Here is a 14,939-nt window from a genome sequence, read left to right as displayed (position 1 = left end):
TAATGCATTTGAGGTAATATGCAGATAAGCGTCCCAAGCATTCTCCTGGCTTATTCCACCCACCTCTGGCACCAGCAGCTCTAACTGAAGCAGCATTTACTGGTAAAGGATGGCTTTTATTATTTTCTGCAGCTTGTTGCAAATTAGGCTACTGAAACATCTGAGCCATTACATTCTCATTCCTGAAACAACAGCCCATAAAGCTCTGCACACTCATTTCCACTCAAGCACTCTGGGGAGCAGCTGGCTGAGCTGGTACAGAAACAAAGTGTGTGGAGGGGGTTACTGCTTGCAAGCAGTGCAGACTGATTAGAGACACAGCAACCACATCTTCACTAGGGATGTAAAATCCCAGTTAATCAGTTAAGCTTTATTTAGTTAACTGATTAAGCAGAATCCTGCTCCAGGTCCCCCTATCCCTGTGCTTGGGGCTGCTGGCTGCCACCCTCTGCCTCGCTTGGGGCTGCTGGCCCCCTACATATGGGGCTGCCACTGCCAAGACCCCACCCCCGCTCTTGAAGCTGCCAGCTGCCATTGCTGTCCCCCTATGCTTGGGGCTGCTGGCTTCTGCTCCTGCCCCCTTTCCCCGTGTATGGGGCAGCCAGCTCCTGTTCCAGACCCCTGTGGGGCTGAAGCAGCTCTCCGCTCATGGCAAATCATGGGTAGGAGGGTGCTTCCAAGATGCTCCCATGTACCAGTTAACTGGTACCCAGTAAGCATCACCTGGTTATCCATTCACATCCTTAACCTCCATTTCCATGAATGGTCCCGCTGGCCTTAGAGGTACAGGATGCATGAGGAAGAGCCCTTTCCAACATCATTAGTGTGCTTGCTTCCTGAATCTAAATGACAATCCTCTAAGAAATATTTACTGTGCTGTAATCCAACTGTACAAGACAGCATAAAACAGACCAACATCTTCATCCATTTGTTAATGCCCAATAATCAGGGGGTATCTGTCTAACATGTGGTGGGAATGCCTTTGGAATCATACATTAAATGCATATTTGTGAACCCTTAATTTAAAGCTTGACTGCAGAGAGAGATTCTGCTGATAATGACACATTTCTTCACTAATGTCTTGATTTTTATCAGCTTGGGGATCAACAAGCACAACCTGGTGATTTCATAACCACATTTTGAAAGGTTACTTTGAAATGGAAAGTCAGAAGATTAAAGAAACAACCATGATCAAATTTATAATTAGCAAGAGGTGATGAGTTTGGCAAATTACCCACTGTGTAACCATCAGGAACACAATGACGCTGTAATTACTTTGATTTTTTTTTCCTTTGCTGCAAAGTAAGAGCTACATTTTTTAAAAGGTTGATATGATAAAACTCTGAATGAATATTTAGATACTCAAGAGAAGGGTATCTGGCCTTACAGATTATTGCTTGAAAACAGTTATGCTTTAATGATGAAAAATTAATAAGACTTGGCTCTTCTTTTCCACCTTCCATCCAAAGGTCTCAAAGCCCTTCGCAAACATTAATTCATTAGAAGACTTACCCAGCGTTGCTCGGATCCTTAACTCAATTAATTTTTGTTTTTTGGAAAATAAAATGAAAATGTCCATGCTTCATTTAAATCATTGCTCTGGGGTGGGGCAGGGGATGAGGGGTTCAGTATATTGGCTACTTTGGGGAGAGAAGACTACTCCAGACCTCTCTCACCGCAGCAGCTTGGGGCCAGGTGAAAAGCGCCTCTCCATCACTTCAGCTGCAGTGGACAAAACAAGGGAAAGAGTGCATATCCCCCAGCTGTGGCAGGTCCAGGTTCATCTGCCCCTTACACTCCCCAGCCAGAGTGAGGAGTGTAGCAAACGGGTGCACTTTCCCTCGCTACCTGATGAAGGGGAACAGTCAGCAATGTCCCCATACAAATATGGAGAGGAGCTTCAGCTCCCCCTCCACCCTTCCTAAAGGGTGCCTGTGGGGGTGGGAGACTCAGGGGGGGCAGTTCCAGATGGGAGGACAGTACCCCCCAGCCAGCCCCTTTCACTTGCCTGGTGATTCTTTTTTCTGTATGATTTTCTGAGAAGCAATCCCAATCCAGGCACATCCCATTTTCCTGGCACAACCCAACCCTGACCTTGCTTTAAGTTATAGTAAGAGCAAGCTGCCTGCCAAATGTGGTGGCCTTCGCCCTTACCGCTTAGGAGTTCTTGAACAAACAGACAGACAAACGCTGTCAAATATATAGTAAATTCTCACAACCCTCAGCTGGAAAAATAATGGGAAACTAAGCCACAGAAAGGGGAAGTGACTTGCCTGTGGCCATCATCCAGTCAGCCAATGGCAGAGCTGGAAACAGAATTCAGGAGTCCTGATACCACTCTCATTCCCCCAGCTTTTATCCCACTGTAACTCTACTGACTTCCGTTAGGGTCACGCTGATTGACATAGTTTTAAAGCAGAACCAAACTGGGTCCCAAGTCCCCTGACTCCCAGACCTGGCACCTTTGGCGTTACCTTCTTGTTGAATTCCTGCGCCTTCTGTTTCCTCTCTTGGTGAATGGCATCGGTGCCCTGCATGCATCCCCGTACGCCGCTGCTGGTCCGTCGCTGCACCCGCCCAAACCGCAGCAGCCCCAGTCTCAGGGCCTTGCCTTGGCAGGATTTGATCAAGGCAGCTGCTGCTTCATTAAGCTTCACTGGGATCCCGTTGACTTCCAGCACATAGTCTCCTGGTTTGATTCCATACCCCAAAGCAGGCGAATCTGGGGCTACACTCTCCACTTGCAGGGGGCTGCCGCTGTTACACATCAGACTGAAGCCAAACTTTCCATCGGGGCCAGGGTGGATATCCATCTGCTGGATGCGTGAGACCACCCCAATGCTGGGAGGCACATTCTCACACTGCCTGGCCAGGTGGATGAGCGTCTCACAGTTCAGGGAGGAAACATGCTGGCCTTCTATCTCCAGGATCTGGTCTCCTGGCTGCAGACCAGCCACATGAGCACTGCTGCCTTCTTCTACTGCAAGGATGTAGCAAGGACCATCCCCACTTATCTTAAACCCAAACTCTTCAGGCCACCCCTGATTGGTGGCTGGCATGGTTGTAACTGGAAAGGGAGGGAAGAAAAAAGTTGTGAAATTGTTTCCTATATAGTTAGCACGCTAGCTCCAGCCGATGTTATCTATGTAGGATGCTATCTGGTGGGAATTCTAGTCTGCTCTGAGTTCTCATCCCTTTGGAAAGGAGATGCCCATGATAAGGAGCGAAGATCTTTTTTATCCCTCATTACAAACTGCTCCTTCTCCTTCTCCTCTAATGTTGTTGGGGCACTAACTTAATCAGAACCAGGGAGCAAGTTTAACTGATTAGACAGACCTGATCCTTAACATAGTGTGAGCTAGGGATGTGAAGGACTAGTCGACTATCTGATAAGCAAATGCTCATCGGATAGTCGACAGGCTAGTCGACTAGTTGCTTCCCCCCTTGCTGCATCTATCAGAAAGAGGCAGCAAGGGAGAGGAAGCGGAGGGGGTACTGCAAAGTGGCAGCACCATATGCAGCACTGCCGCTTAGAAACGCTGCGTGCAGCCCGGGGCCAGCTGGGGTGTCCCTAGGCTGCATGTGGCATTTCAAAGTGGCAGCGCTGTGTGGAGCCCGGAGTCAGCTGGGGACTTTGCTGCTGACCCTGGGATCTGTGCAATGCTGCCACTTTGAAATGCCACGAGGAGCCTGACGCTGGGCTCCCCATGGCATTTCAAAGCAGCAGCGCCCATGGAGCCCAGGGTCAGCGAGGGAATCCCCCGTCCCCTCCCCCACCCGCTGACCCCGGGCTCCACGCAACACTTTTGCCTTTGAAGTGTAGCAACAGCCTTACTTCAAAGGCAAAATGCATCAACTATTCGATTAGTCAGTTACTCGCAATTTAACATCCCTAGTATGAGCTAGCATCTCCCTTGTCCAGCCTGTCCGTTAAATGTCAGCCACCCAGCCCGTTTCCTATGGAAGCAAATTAACTGTCATTTACCTGTGAGTGAAACTATCATTGCTGCTAAAGTCACACTAAAAGCCAGGACAAAAAGGATTGAAAAGAGGTTACTATAACAAATGTTTTACACTAGAAGACTTACCGGCCTTGCTTGGGTCCTTCAAGGCAGGGGGCTGGGGATGTGGGTGTGCAGGAGTCAGGAAGGAGCTTGGAGATGTGGAGGGCTCAGGGCAGGAGGCTGAAGGTGTGGGGGTGCAGGAGTCAGAGTAGGGGGTAGGAAGCTCAGGGCAGGGGATGAGGATGCAGGAGTCAGGGTATGGGCTTGGGGGGAGTGGAGGACTCACAGGAAAGGGTGGGGGGCTCAGGACAGGGAGTCAGGATGGCCGGCGGCTGCTCCCCTGCGCAGGCTGGGGTGGCAGGGGCTATGCTGCCTGCCAGTGGCTGTTCCCTGAGGCTGGGGCACTTGCTGCCCTTCTGTAGTCATTCTGGGGTATAACTGTCCCCTGTGCTTCCTGCCCCCCCGTGGTCCATGAGTATAACTGTGCCTGTTATCACAGCCTTCACTTTCTGTTTGATGAGAAACAATCGCATTCCACGTATATCCCATTGTCCTGGCACAACCAATCCTGACCTTGCTTTAAGTTAGGATAAGAGGAAGCTACCTACCACATTTGATGATCCTAGCTCTTGCCGTTTAGAAGGAGTTCTTGAAGAAGCAGACTCTCAGACAGATGGACGGACACACAGACAGGCACCCCATGTAGATTACGTGATGACTGTAAAAGTATCTGTTTTAGAATTTGCCATATCCTCTAGAACCAGCTGGGATGAGCATTTATAGGCTTCACATAGGAGAGATGACACTGCACTCATCCTGGTCTGGCCAAGACCATGTAAGTTGCAACATCCTTTAAGTGGCACTGATCCACTTTCAGTACAAAGAAGGGTAAACCCAGAATTGAAGAAGATGATGTTTGAAAGGCCTGATTCATGAGTAAGAACAACGGATTTGATTCTGCATCCATTGAAATCAATGGTGGCCTGGTAGCTCATGCTAAAGATGCAGGCATGAGGGTGACAAATGGCAAAACTCCTATTTGTAGGCACACCCATTAACTGTCCTTTGATACTCACTAAATAATTTTCATCATGCAGATTCACCCCCTCTTCTTGGATCCAACCTTTCTATGAAGATGTTGTTTACTCTCTGATTTATTTATTACACATTATTTAATATGCATTCAGCATATCTGAGAGGCTAGTAGAGACAGGGCCCTTGCAATCAAAATATTGCAAAGGAAATAAAAATTGCCTGAAATGACTGGATAAAATACTTTATGGAGGATTAGAGAGACAAGGTGGGTGACAGAACATATTGCATTGGATTAACTTCTGTTGGTGAAAGAGACAACAGAAACTGGTCCAATACAAAATATTACCTCACCCACTTTGTTTCTCTAATATCCTGGGACCATTACTGCTACAACTGCACTACATATTATTTATGGATACTTGTTAGTAATAATGATCATTAATCAATTATCATCATGAATCATTAATCAATTATCATTGTGCATTTTTGGTTTTGCACTGTTCAACTCCAAAAGCCTCTCGACAGATTACAAAAAAGCAAAGTAACAAACCCCAAGTGGTTTTTAAACCAGTGCCTTTGGCCCAGTTCCAAATAAGCTCCAATAACAACTGCTAATAAAAAGAAAATCAGACTCCAGCATCTATCAATCTTGATAGCTGGTGAGAGGGGAGTATTCCAGATACCTGAGTGTTATCTGAATATTGATTCTACTAAGGGGTGGTCACCAGAGAACCACCGAGAATTTCTATGCCCATTTGTGTACTCAGTGTCCAGTTCCTACTGCAGGGCTACTCAACATGTGGCCCACAGCCTGTTTGCGTGCAGCCCGCAGTGCAGTTGTGCTCAACACGTGGCCCGCAGGTGGGAGCCAAAACAAAAAAGTAGTCAATATAATGGTCTTCTGTTGATATGTGTTTTAGTAGCTAGGTTCATGGACTGTCATTGCTCATTAAAAGTACTGTCATCTGGGTGGGAATCGGGTAAATAGTGCATTGTATTAATATCAGCAGAACTGACTTAAATGAGGCCTGCGTGTTGTGCAGCCTTGCCTTAATCTTTGTATTCATGCCTATCAGTGTGAAAGAAGCTATTTACATATATTTGCATGTATATGCAACCACACTTAAGTTGTAGCCCTTGGTATGTGAGTATCATTGTGGCCCGGGGGCTTCCAAAGTAGATTAGCCCTGTCCTACTGGAAACTAAGGGAATGGGGTGCCTCTCTGTATGTCGGAAAAATTTTCTCTTTCTTATTTTTCCCTACTATTTTGAGTCACCCTTTATCTTTGCCAGCCCCTTCACTAAGAAGCATTCATCCCCAGTAGAAGTATACATGTGAGAGAAACCGTGGCATCATCGTTTCAGCTGTTCTTTATCCAGTGACCATTGGGCTAGCTTGACTGGTCTAATTCCAATTTTAGTGACAAAATTATATTTTCTCTTCTCACCTACGTCCTGAGGAGCCTTCCTTGTATTCTATCATTTGGAAATGAGCAAGAGATTAAAAGATTTTTAATATCCTATTAAAGTCCAAGTAAGTGAAAGACAAAAATCGCTAACCTCCTTCTCTTGGCAGGGATGACATGGAACAGCTTGTGCACAGGGGGAAAGGACAGTTTGGGGGGAGAGAGAGTGAGATCCATTACTATAGAAACCTTATTAATAATCACTGTCTGGATCTGCTGCTGCAAATAGCTACTTGGCTTACAAAGGAATATTAAAAGAAGTAAACAACAAGAATAACTAAAAGAGAGACATAACAACTGTTTGTGAGTGTTGGACAGGTGAAAATGTTCAGGAGAGGAGAGAAAGGAAAGTGTTCAGAGTAGAATAAGCCTGGGATCAATTGTGTGAAATTAAGCAAAAGAAAATTTAAACTGCATATCAGAATGTCTATTAGGCTATAAAGTGAGCTCCCGAAAGAAAGTCTGGAGACCCCGGACAACAGCCATATAAGCAGGGAGACAGTTGTCCTTTAGGCTGGACATGTGAAATGAAACTAGACAAAATAATGTGACTGTATAAGGGAACAACGCTGCCTTGGCTAAATGGGGATGGACCAAGTGACCATCTACAGTACGTCTTTTCTAGTTCTAATTATATGAAACTCTGATATGAGAAAAGACTTACAGAAATCTGTGGCCCTCGGAGGCAGGCCAACCAGGTTTTCACAAAGGGCACGTATGTACCCCTGAGATTTCAGGACTCTCTTCATTCTCATCCGTTTCCTTCAGAAGCAAATACCATTGATCCACACAAATTCATTTACTTCTTCAAGTAGCCTGGTCTGATCAGCTGCTATATCCAAAGTCCAGCATTCAAAGTGCACTTCACTGGGGAAGAATAGCCTACACACTTTTTTTTCTTCAGTCCCACAATAGTGACTAAGCAGGCAAAACACTCATGTAAGGCACCTTTGTGGTAAAATTGTTGAGATCAGCAATATAAAGAGAGATGTATTCTAGCAGGGTTTCATTTTTCCTCACTCACCTCCAACAGACTACCACTACAACAACGTTCCAGTCTCCTTAGAACAGAGGAAGTCCCCCTTGAGATGCTGTATGTTAGCTGCCTGCGTATTTTTTCCTCCCCTCTTTAATCTGTCACCCCAAAGAGAACTGCAAACTGACGGCAGTGTTAGTAATAGCTGTCTCACTGAGACAGTAATAGCTGACCTGAGACTGAAGACCTATAAGTGGAATTAGAATGTGAAAGGAGTTAAAATGGATTAAAGTCAGAGCACAGAAATACATGACCCACATGAGCAAATCAAAACAGATAGCAGCAGAAATACAGTGCTAGAGAATGACCAGAAGCTCTGTCCAAGCCTGGCCCTGCAACCAGCTGTGTTGAGGAGAAAATCAGGGATATTGTGCTAGGTAGGAATGCACCAGTACATATCTGGAACACAGACAAGCCACACAAATGAAAGCCAAGATCTAGGCTAAACAGTGTAATCAGAACTGTGTTTCCTACTTGCTACTCGGACTCAGCCCCCATGCAAAGAAACCAGTGGCCATTCTCAGGGCTGGGAACAGCTGAGAGAGCAGAAAGGCAGGGAAATGTGTGATAACCTGGACTGAATATTAAACTGCTCTCTTCTGATTTCCTCCTGTGCTTCCTCAGCATTTCAGGATCCCTGGGCTTAGCAAGCTAAAAGGTTTTAAGGTATTATGCCTCCTGCTGTGGCACCGGCAGGAGCTGGGATCTGGGGAAGAAATCGGGGGGAGGGATATTACACTTCATTAGGAACCACAGAACATTACTATCTGCTATTTTATATGCCAACATGGGCTGAATATCAGCAGAAATTGCCCAATTGGTGACATTCAGAAGGACATGGAATGGTCTATCAAGAGAACTAGTGGGAACCCCTTTCCTAGGGAAACTTGAAATTTAACAGGATAAATCCTTGGAGAGGACACCATGGGCAACAATCCTGCCTTGCTCTGGTATGACTGTGATACTCTGCAGATCTTTTCCATCTCTAATTGTATCTGTTAACTGCTATAAATGTGTCGCTGCTGTAACATTCATAAGCATCTGTCTCCTCTTGCCTTCTCTTTCTTGATTCCACAGCAGTCATTACCTATACAAGTCTGTCTAACCAGCATATGCACGAGGAGCCAAACTCTTCCCTGGTATAACATTGTGGACCTCAGCAGAGTCGCACCAGAGACAAATCTGGCCCAAGATAAATATGTCGGTGCTTTTACTATCACTTTTGCCCCCCTCTACACAAATGCAATATCAAAGGGAAACAGAAATAGTGATGAGGTGTGAAGCACTGACACTGGAAATCTGAATAAGAAAAGCAGCCCAAAGAGATGTTTATGTGAAAAATATCTGAACCTCTCAAATCTGGAAATGGGACTAGAGATCCAGAAAATTCAGGTTCTCTCAGGCCATGTCTACACTAGGAGATTATTTCAAATTTACTAAATTCGATTTCTGAGCACCCAATTTTGCAAATTTGAACTTCCATGTCCTCAAATTAGCAGCACCAGAGTGTCCACACTACAGTTATTTGAGATTTACAGGTTTGGGAATAGCATTATTCCTCATAAAAAGCAAGATTACAAAGTTTGAATTCCGCGGTCGCTTATTCTGGAATATCAGGCTTGGTAGAGTGGACACATCATTTACCAATTCAAACTTGAGGGGATTATTTCAGACTAAGGTCCTAGTGTAGACCAAGCCGCAGAGAATTCCCAGCAAACCCTGTCATCCCCGCCTCATTTAGCAGCACAGATACAGACTGCACACACATTACAGGCCCACGTTTATACATGCACAATTTTTCATGTGGAATAGTTTGCATGTGCAAAATGCTGTCTATGTGCAAGTTATACTTGTGTATCTAAGTCAAGTAGATAGATGTCTGACTACTCACTTTGAATACACAAATATATCTTGAACAGAAATGCCTGATTTTTTTGCTCCTCCAAATATTGGGCATGCAAAATTGTGTGTGCAAATACCTAAGAATAAAAAAACCTGCACCACTATTTTTAGGGGATGGTTTGAGGCTTTCCTGAAAATTTGCCCCATTGGGCCAGTAAGCATTTCTTCATTCTTAATCAAAAAGGATAATGTTTGATCTTTTCAGATGTGTGACTGACTTCAATAAAGTGTACAACATATTCATAACAAAAGAGAAGCTTTTCAGAATAGCAGGGGGTCTTTTTTCATTTAGCATGCATTCAAAAAGATATGTTTTTCCAAAAAAAGTTCTTTTCTGGATGTATTTGCAGGTGCAAAAATAGGCCCTGTTATCATACCACAAAACAACCTATTTCTTAGCAGAGCTGTCTACACACAGGCATAAAATTGCTCAGAGTGAAATAATGAAAAATTCCATGCATAATTTAGCAAACACAGGGATTGCCAGACTGGATCAGACTGAGGTCCAATTAGTCCGCTATCCTGTCTCCACCAGGTGTCTCAGAGGAAAGTGTAAGGCTAGGTCTAAACTGTAGCTTTTTCCGATTGCTTTTCCGGAAGAGGCTTTTCCACCATTTGGCCCTGTCTAGATGGGGCCAAATGGCGGAAAAGCCTCTTCTTTTGGAGGAGCCTTTAGTCCTCGTAGAATGAGGTATACAGGGCTCCCTGAAAGAGCGCGTTTGCTCTTCTGCAAAAAAAAGTGGAAGAGCAAACACGTTCCCTGGTCACAGTGGGGTTTTTCCAGGATACCCCGGAAAAAAACCAGTCAAGACGTACCCTAAGATACCCACACATCTGCTATGTTTCACCAGTTGTGTACAGGTCTGAACTGAAATTCTCATTATCTTGTGGCCAGTAAAAGATACAGCTGTGCAGCAGCCCACTAAGATACCACCTCTTCATAAGCCACATCATAATGTGTCACCTCAGGACTAACTCCTCCTGGCATTCCATGAGCTAGTCCTTTTGCCTAGTCTGAGATGTCTCACTTATTTCTAGCTAATGACTGGAGTTCCTGTTCATTCTGTGCTGATGCCTCTGCTCCTTCCCGGTTTCTGTGATACGCACCCCTTGCATTTACCCGAGACATGCTGAATACATTTCCCAGACCTGAAGAGCTCTGAGTAGCTTGGAAGCTGGTCTCTCTCACAAACAGAAGTCCAATGAAAGATACACCCTCACCCACCTTATCTCTCTAATATCCTGGGACCGCCACAGCAAGAACAACCCTGCATATGTGCCCCTAATCCATTTTAATGCAGCTTCAGTCTCTGGCCAGGCACAGAAAATCAACAGCAAACAGCAGCTTTAACTCCTGGAGCCTGGATTGTGTGTGTTTATCTCCTGACTACACTCTTTTTTCTACACTACATATTCTCACTGCTGAAGGGTGTCTAGAGTATGACAAGGCAGCATTTAACAACAAAGACTGGTGACTGACTGCTCACTCAGCTAACTGGCCAGTGCACATTCCTGCTCTCCTCTAGAAGTGCTGTCTCTATCTGAGTGTCCCTATTGTGCTCATTATTCTCCCCATCCACAATCCTGCCCAGTTTGCGGCTGATTCCTGCACTAGCTGTCATATTCCCGGGTGCAAATATAATTTTTCTTGATCAGGGAATGAAGGAAGCTGATAAGCGATCTGGGTCATGATAGAAATGCTGAGCTATGGGAAGGTCCAGTGTCTGAGCGTAGCTCCAGACTGGCATTTGCTCACCCCACAAAGTACTCCATTTTAGCACAAATCAGCCAACTGACTGACAATCTTTGCTCTGAGAAACCTAAGGCTGAAATAGCAAAGCATGTTGCAGCCCAGTATTCTGGCGGAGCTGAATGGACACGAGGGAGTCCAGAACTAGAATAAAATAAGGTCCTATAGAGTAGAATTGATGTGCATCGGAAGAACTCACTGGGAGCTCTTGAGCAAATCTCCAGTGTTCACAAGTGCTGTGATTCTGGACTGAGGTGAATTAGAAGAGTTGTGAGGCCTCATGACTGGATTAGTAGTGGTGGCCGCAGGTTAGCACTGAAGTGCACTGCAGAGCTGGGGGGACCCAATGGCTGAAGTAGCAGGCAGCAGTCCAAGTCAGGACTGAGATGTACTGGCAGAGTTGTGGGCAGGAATTTGCACAGCATCTCTCCTCAGTAAGATTAGCTCTTCTAGCACCTCACTTTCAGCAGCACCAAAAGCAGACAAGAGCAAAAATAAAGGTAAGGTTGCTAGCACAGAATTGCTCCCTCTTGTGATCAGAGAAATCCAGTGTTTGTCAGACATCTGCAACATGCTTAGTTAACATGGCAATGGTGCTATAGATTAGGGAGGAGCTAGTAAACCCTCACTGGTATCATGATCATATTAAGACTATGAAGAACATAGCATCTGGTGACAGGTCTTATGCAAACAAAACCAAATAGCGTTGTCATGAGCAGACACCTGCAGGCTAGATCACAGCGAGATTGCAAAAGGCAACCCTCTTTAATTCATAAGACCCCCTTTCTTTAAAAGTCCATAACTAGCAGAACATTCTTTTTTACCACCTGAAACTAAAACAGTCTTCATTTGGAGCACTAGCTGGTGTATTCATTGCCCTCTGGTGGTGACACAAATAAAAACAGGAATTCCAGGAGAGATTTCCTTTAGATATTAAACCCACTCAGTATGAAAATCAATTAGCCTGTGATGCATTTTCTGTTTTAGCAAGTCAAAAACCTCTGTCTCCTTTGCCAATAAAATTTCAATGTAACTGGGTAATTTGAAGCGCCAGGCTTGACAGTGAGCTCCATCCTTTGGTCTGCAAACAGAACTTGTATGGGAATTAGTAATGGTCAGGGATATCCCAGCTAAAGGCTAAAACTCTGAATTAGAAAAGAAAAGACTCGCTTTATTTTCTATAGACCATCATCCCAATTTCTGGATGAGACACAGCCTGATATGCCGTGACTGCTCTGCATAACCTGTGGATTAAAATTTTCTTTATGTACTTCAGATTCAGACTCATCCTAATATTATTGTATTTAGCAGGTGAATTTTTATCTGAGATTCTGAAAGGGCACACCCTAAAATAATACCCAGCTGCTGCATCCATGCCAGCACAATCTTTGATGGTTCTGTGGTATTCCTACAATTATTCCTATTCATTTAGCCAGCTCTATAGCTGCGCACAGCACTTTGCAGACAAATAAAATTAGTATCCTTGCTCCAAGAATCTTACAACCTAAATTAGACTTAAACCAGAACTCCCAAACCCTGCCTAACCAAGGGTGCCATTAATAATTCTTCAGGGGAGAGAGGACCATGCCTAAATTGTATAGACATGTAACATCACAAACAAAGCCATACATCCAGAACATCTTGTACTTAAATGAATGCACAAAACTTGCTGGTTGGTTGTACCCCTGTGGTTCCTTAGCTTTGTCCTCCTCCCAGGATATTACAGGAAGAGAGTGACTGTGGACTGCTTTGTTGCCTCTAGGATTCTACACTTGACCTTACTCCACACTTTGGGATAAGTGATGCCCTAAAACTAATATTTTGGCTGCATTTTCTGTCTCCTCTAGTTTGACTATGGCAATTTTCTTGTCACTAATTTACCAGGGAATTGGCTTTCCATTGCCCTAAAATTTACTTTCTGGCTTTCTGAAGCTATTCTCTCTGACTAGAAAAATCATGTTATTCTCAGTGTGAAAGCAGCCCATGCAAGGCTTACCTCTTCTTCACAGGGTCTAGCCAGGAGCAGATTGGAACAAGGAAAATTACTAGACAAGACCATCACAGCAGTTTCAAAGCTTTTGGATCAGTTACAGGCTGGTGACAACTACCTGAGTTTCTATGGTGAATTGAATCCAACTATTGTAACCTAATAGGCCATTCATTAGCAAGCCTACCTAAAGAGCTTTCTGCAGAACAGTAGTACAAAGTGTGCCCAAGTAGGCACAGGAGAGGTTTCAACTAACACTGTCACCATGTTAGGAACACGAAGAAAATTCTCAGGCTCTTAGAGCTTTAACTAGTTTAAACCTGGTCTTAGACAGATGTAAATTCCCGGGGAGAATTTAGGAAGCTACCTCTAATGCATTGGCATATTTGCATGGGAAGATCCCTGCTCCCCTTACCCAGTGAGTTAAATTCATCCTTGATTTAACTCAGGGGTGGGCACTAATTTTTGATGGGGGGCCACTCCAAAATTTTGGTCAGTGGTCCACGGCCACACTTTTCTATGGAGGGGCTGCAGAGTCTGGACAGAGGTTGAGTGCAGAAGGGAGCTCAGGGAGGGGATTGGGGTGCTGGAGAGTGTGGGGTCTGAGATAGAGTTTGGGTGAAGGAGGGGGGTTCGCAGTGTGCTAAGCATCCCACTTCCTCCACCCACCACACGCTCCCCAGCGCAGAGAGGAAGATGGAGCAGCCAGCATTTCCGAGCCCTTTGGCTACTCCTTGCCTATGGTATTGAAAGGCATGGTGGGCCAAATCTGGCCCCCAGGTCGTATCTTACCTGCCGGGGTTTAACTCCATGGGTGTACAGCAGAGACAACACTTTGGTGACTTGGTGACTGCAGAGGCACAGTGCAGCCAGTGAAGATATAGCTCACTGATCCTGCAGAAGCCAAAAGGTTATTTGCTTAGGAAAATGTTTCTTAAGAATAGAAGAACGGCCACACTGGATCAGACCAAAGGTCCATCTAGCTCAGTGTCCTGTCTGCCCATAGTGGCCAGTGCCAAGTGTCCTAGAGGGAATGAACAGAACAGGGAATCACCAATGATCCCACCCCTATCACCTGTTCCCAGCCTCTGACAAAGAGAGGCGAGGGACACCATTCCTGCCCATCCTGGCTAATAACCATTGATGGACCTATTCTCAGTGAATTTATCTAGCTCTTTTTTGAACCATGTTAAAGTCCTGGTCTTCACAACATCCTCTGGCAAGGAGTTCCACAAGTTGACTGCATTGCATGAAGAAATACTTCCTTTTGTTTGTTTTAAACTTGCTACCTATTAATTTCATTTGGTGACCCTTAGCTCTTGTTATGGGAACACGTAAATATTCTCCTTCTAAATTTTCTATATTCACTTTCTCCATACCAGTTGTGATTTCGAAATAAAGCCCTCTATCCTATCCCCCTTTAGGCTCCTCTTTCCTAAGCTGAAAAGTCCCAGTATTTTTAATCTTTCTTCATATGGCAGCCATTCTAAACCCCTAATCATTTTTGTTGCCCTTTTCTGAACTTTTTCCAATACTATCTTTTTTGAGATGAGGTAATCACATGTGCACACAGTATTCAAGATGTGGGCGCACAATGAACTTACACAGAGGTATTCTCTGTTTTATTCGCTATCCCTTTCTTAATGACTCCTAACATTTTATTTACTTTTTTCACTGTTGCTGCACATTGTGTGGATGTTTTTAGAAAACTGGCCATAGGGACAGCAAGTTCTCTCTAGAGTGCTAATAGCTAATTCAG

At 44.8% G+C, this 14,939-nt stretch overlaps 1 protein-coding gene across 4 annotated transcripts in view; it reads right to left on the bottom strand.

Moving 5' to 3' along the window:
- Nucleotides 1-14,939, bottom strand: part of GRID2IP (Grid2 interacting protein) — a 106,711-nt gene that overhangs the window by 89,055 nt on the left and 2,717 nt on the right. The window contains exons 2-3 of one of the 4 annotated variants that reach the window (XM_025190016.2): nt 13,973-14,074; nt 2,475-3,067 (exon numbers count right to left, since the gene is read on the bottom strand). In XM_025190016.2, coding sequence (XP_025045801.2) covers nt 2,475-3,059 — 585 coding nt within the window. In that variant the 5' untranslated portion in view covers nt 3,060-3,067; nt 13,973-14,074. Of the gene's footprint in view, nt 1-2,474; nt 3,068-4,612; nt 5,206-13,972; nt 14,879-14,939 lie in introns of those variants that run through there. The other 3 variants (XM_075899867.1, XM_075899868.1, XM_025190018.2) reach the window with 3 other exon arrangements.

The sequence above is a fragment of the Pelodiscus sinensis genome, chromosome 16 (genome assembly GCF_049634645.1).
Source record: "Pelodiscus sinensis isolate JC-2024 chromosome 16, ASM4963464v1, whole genome shotgun sequence".
Classification (NCBI taxonomy): domain Eukaryota; kingdom Metazoa; phylum Chordata; order Testudines; family Trionychidae; genus Pelodiscus; species Pelodiscus sinensis.
This window is presented reverse-complemented; position numbering and strand designations above follow the sequence as displayed.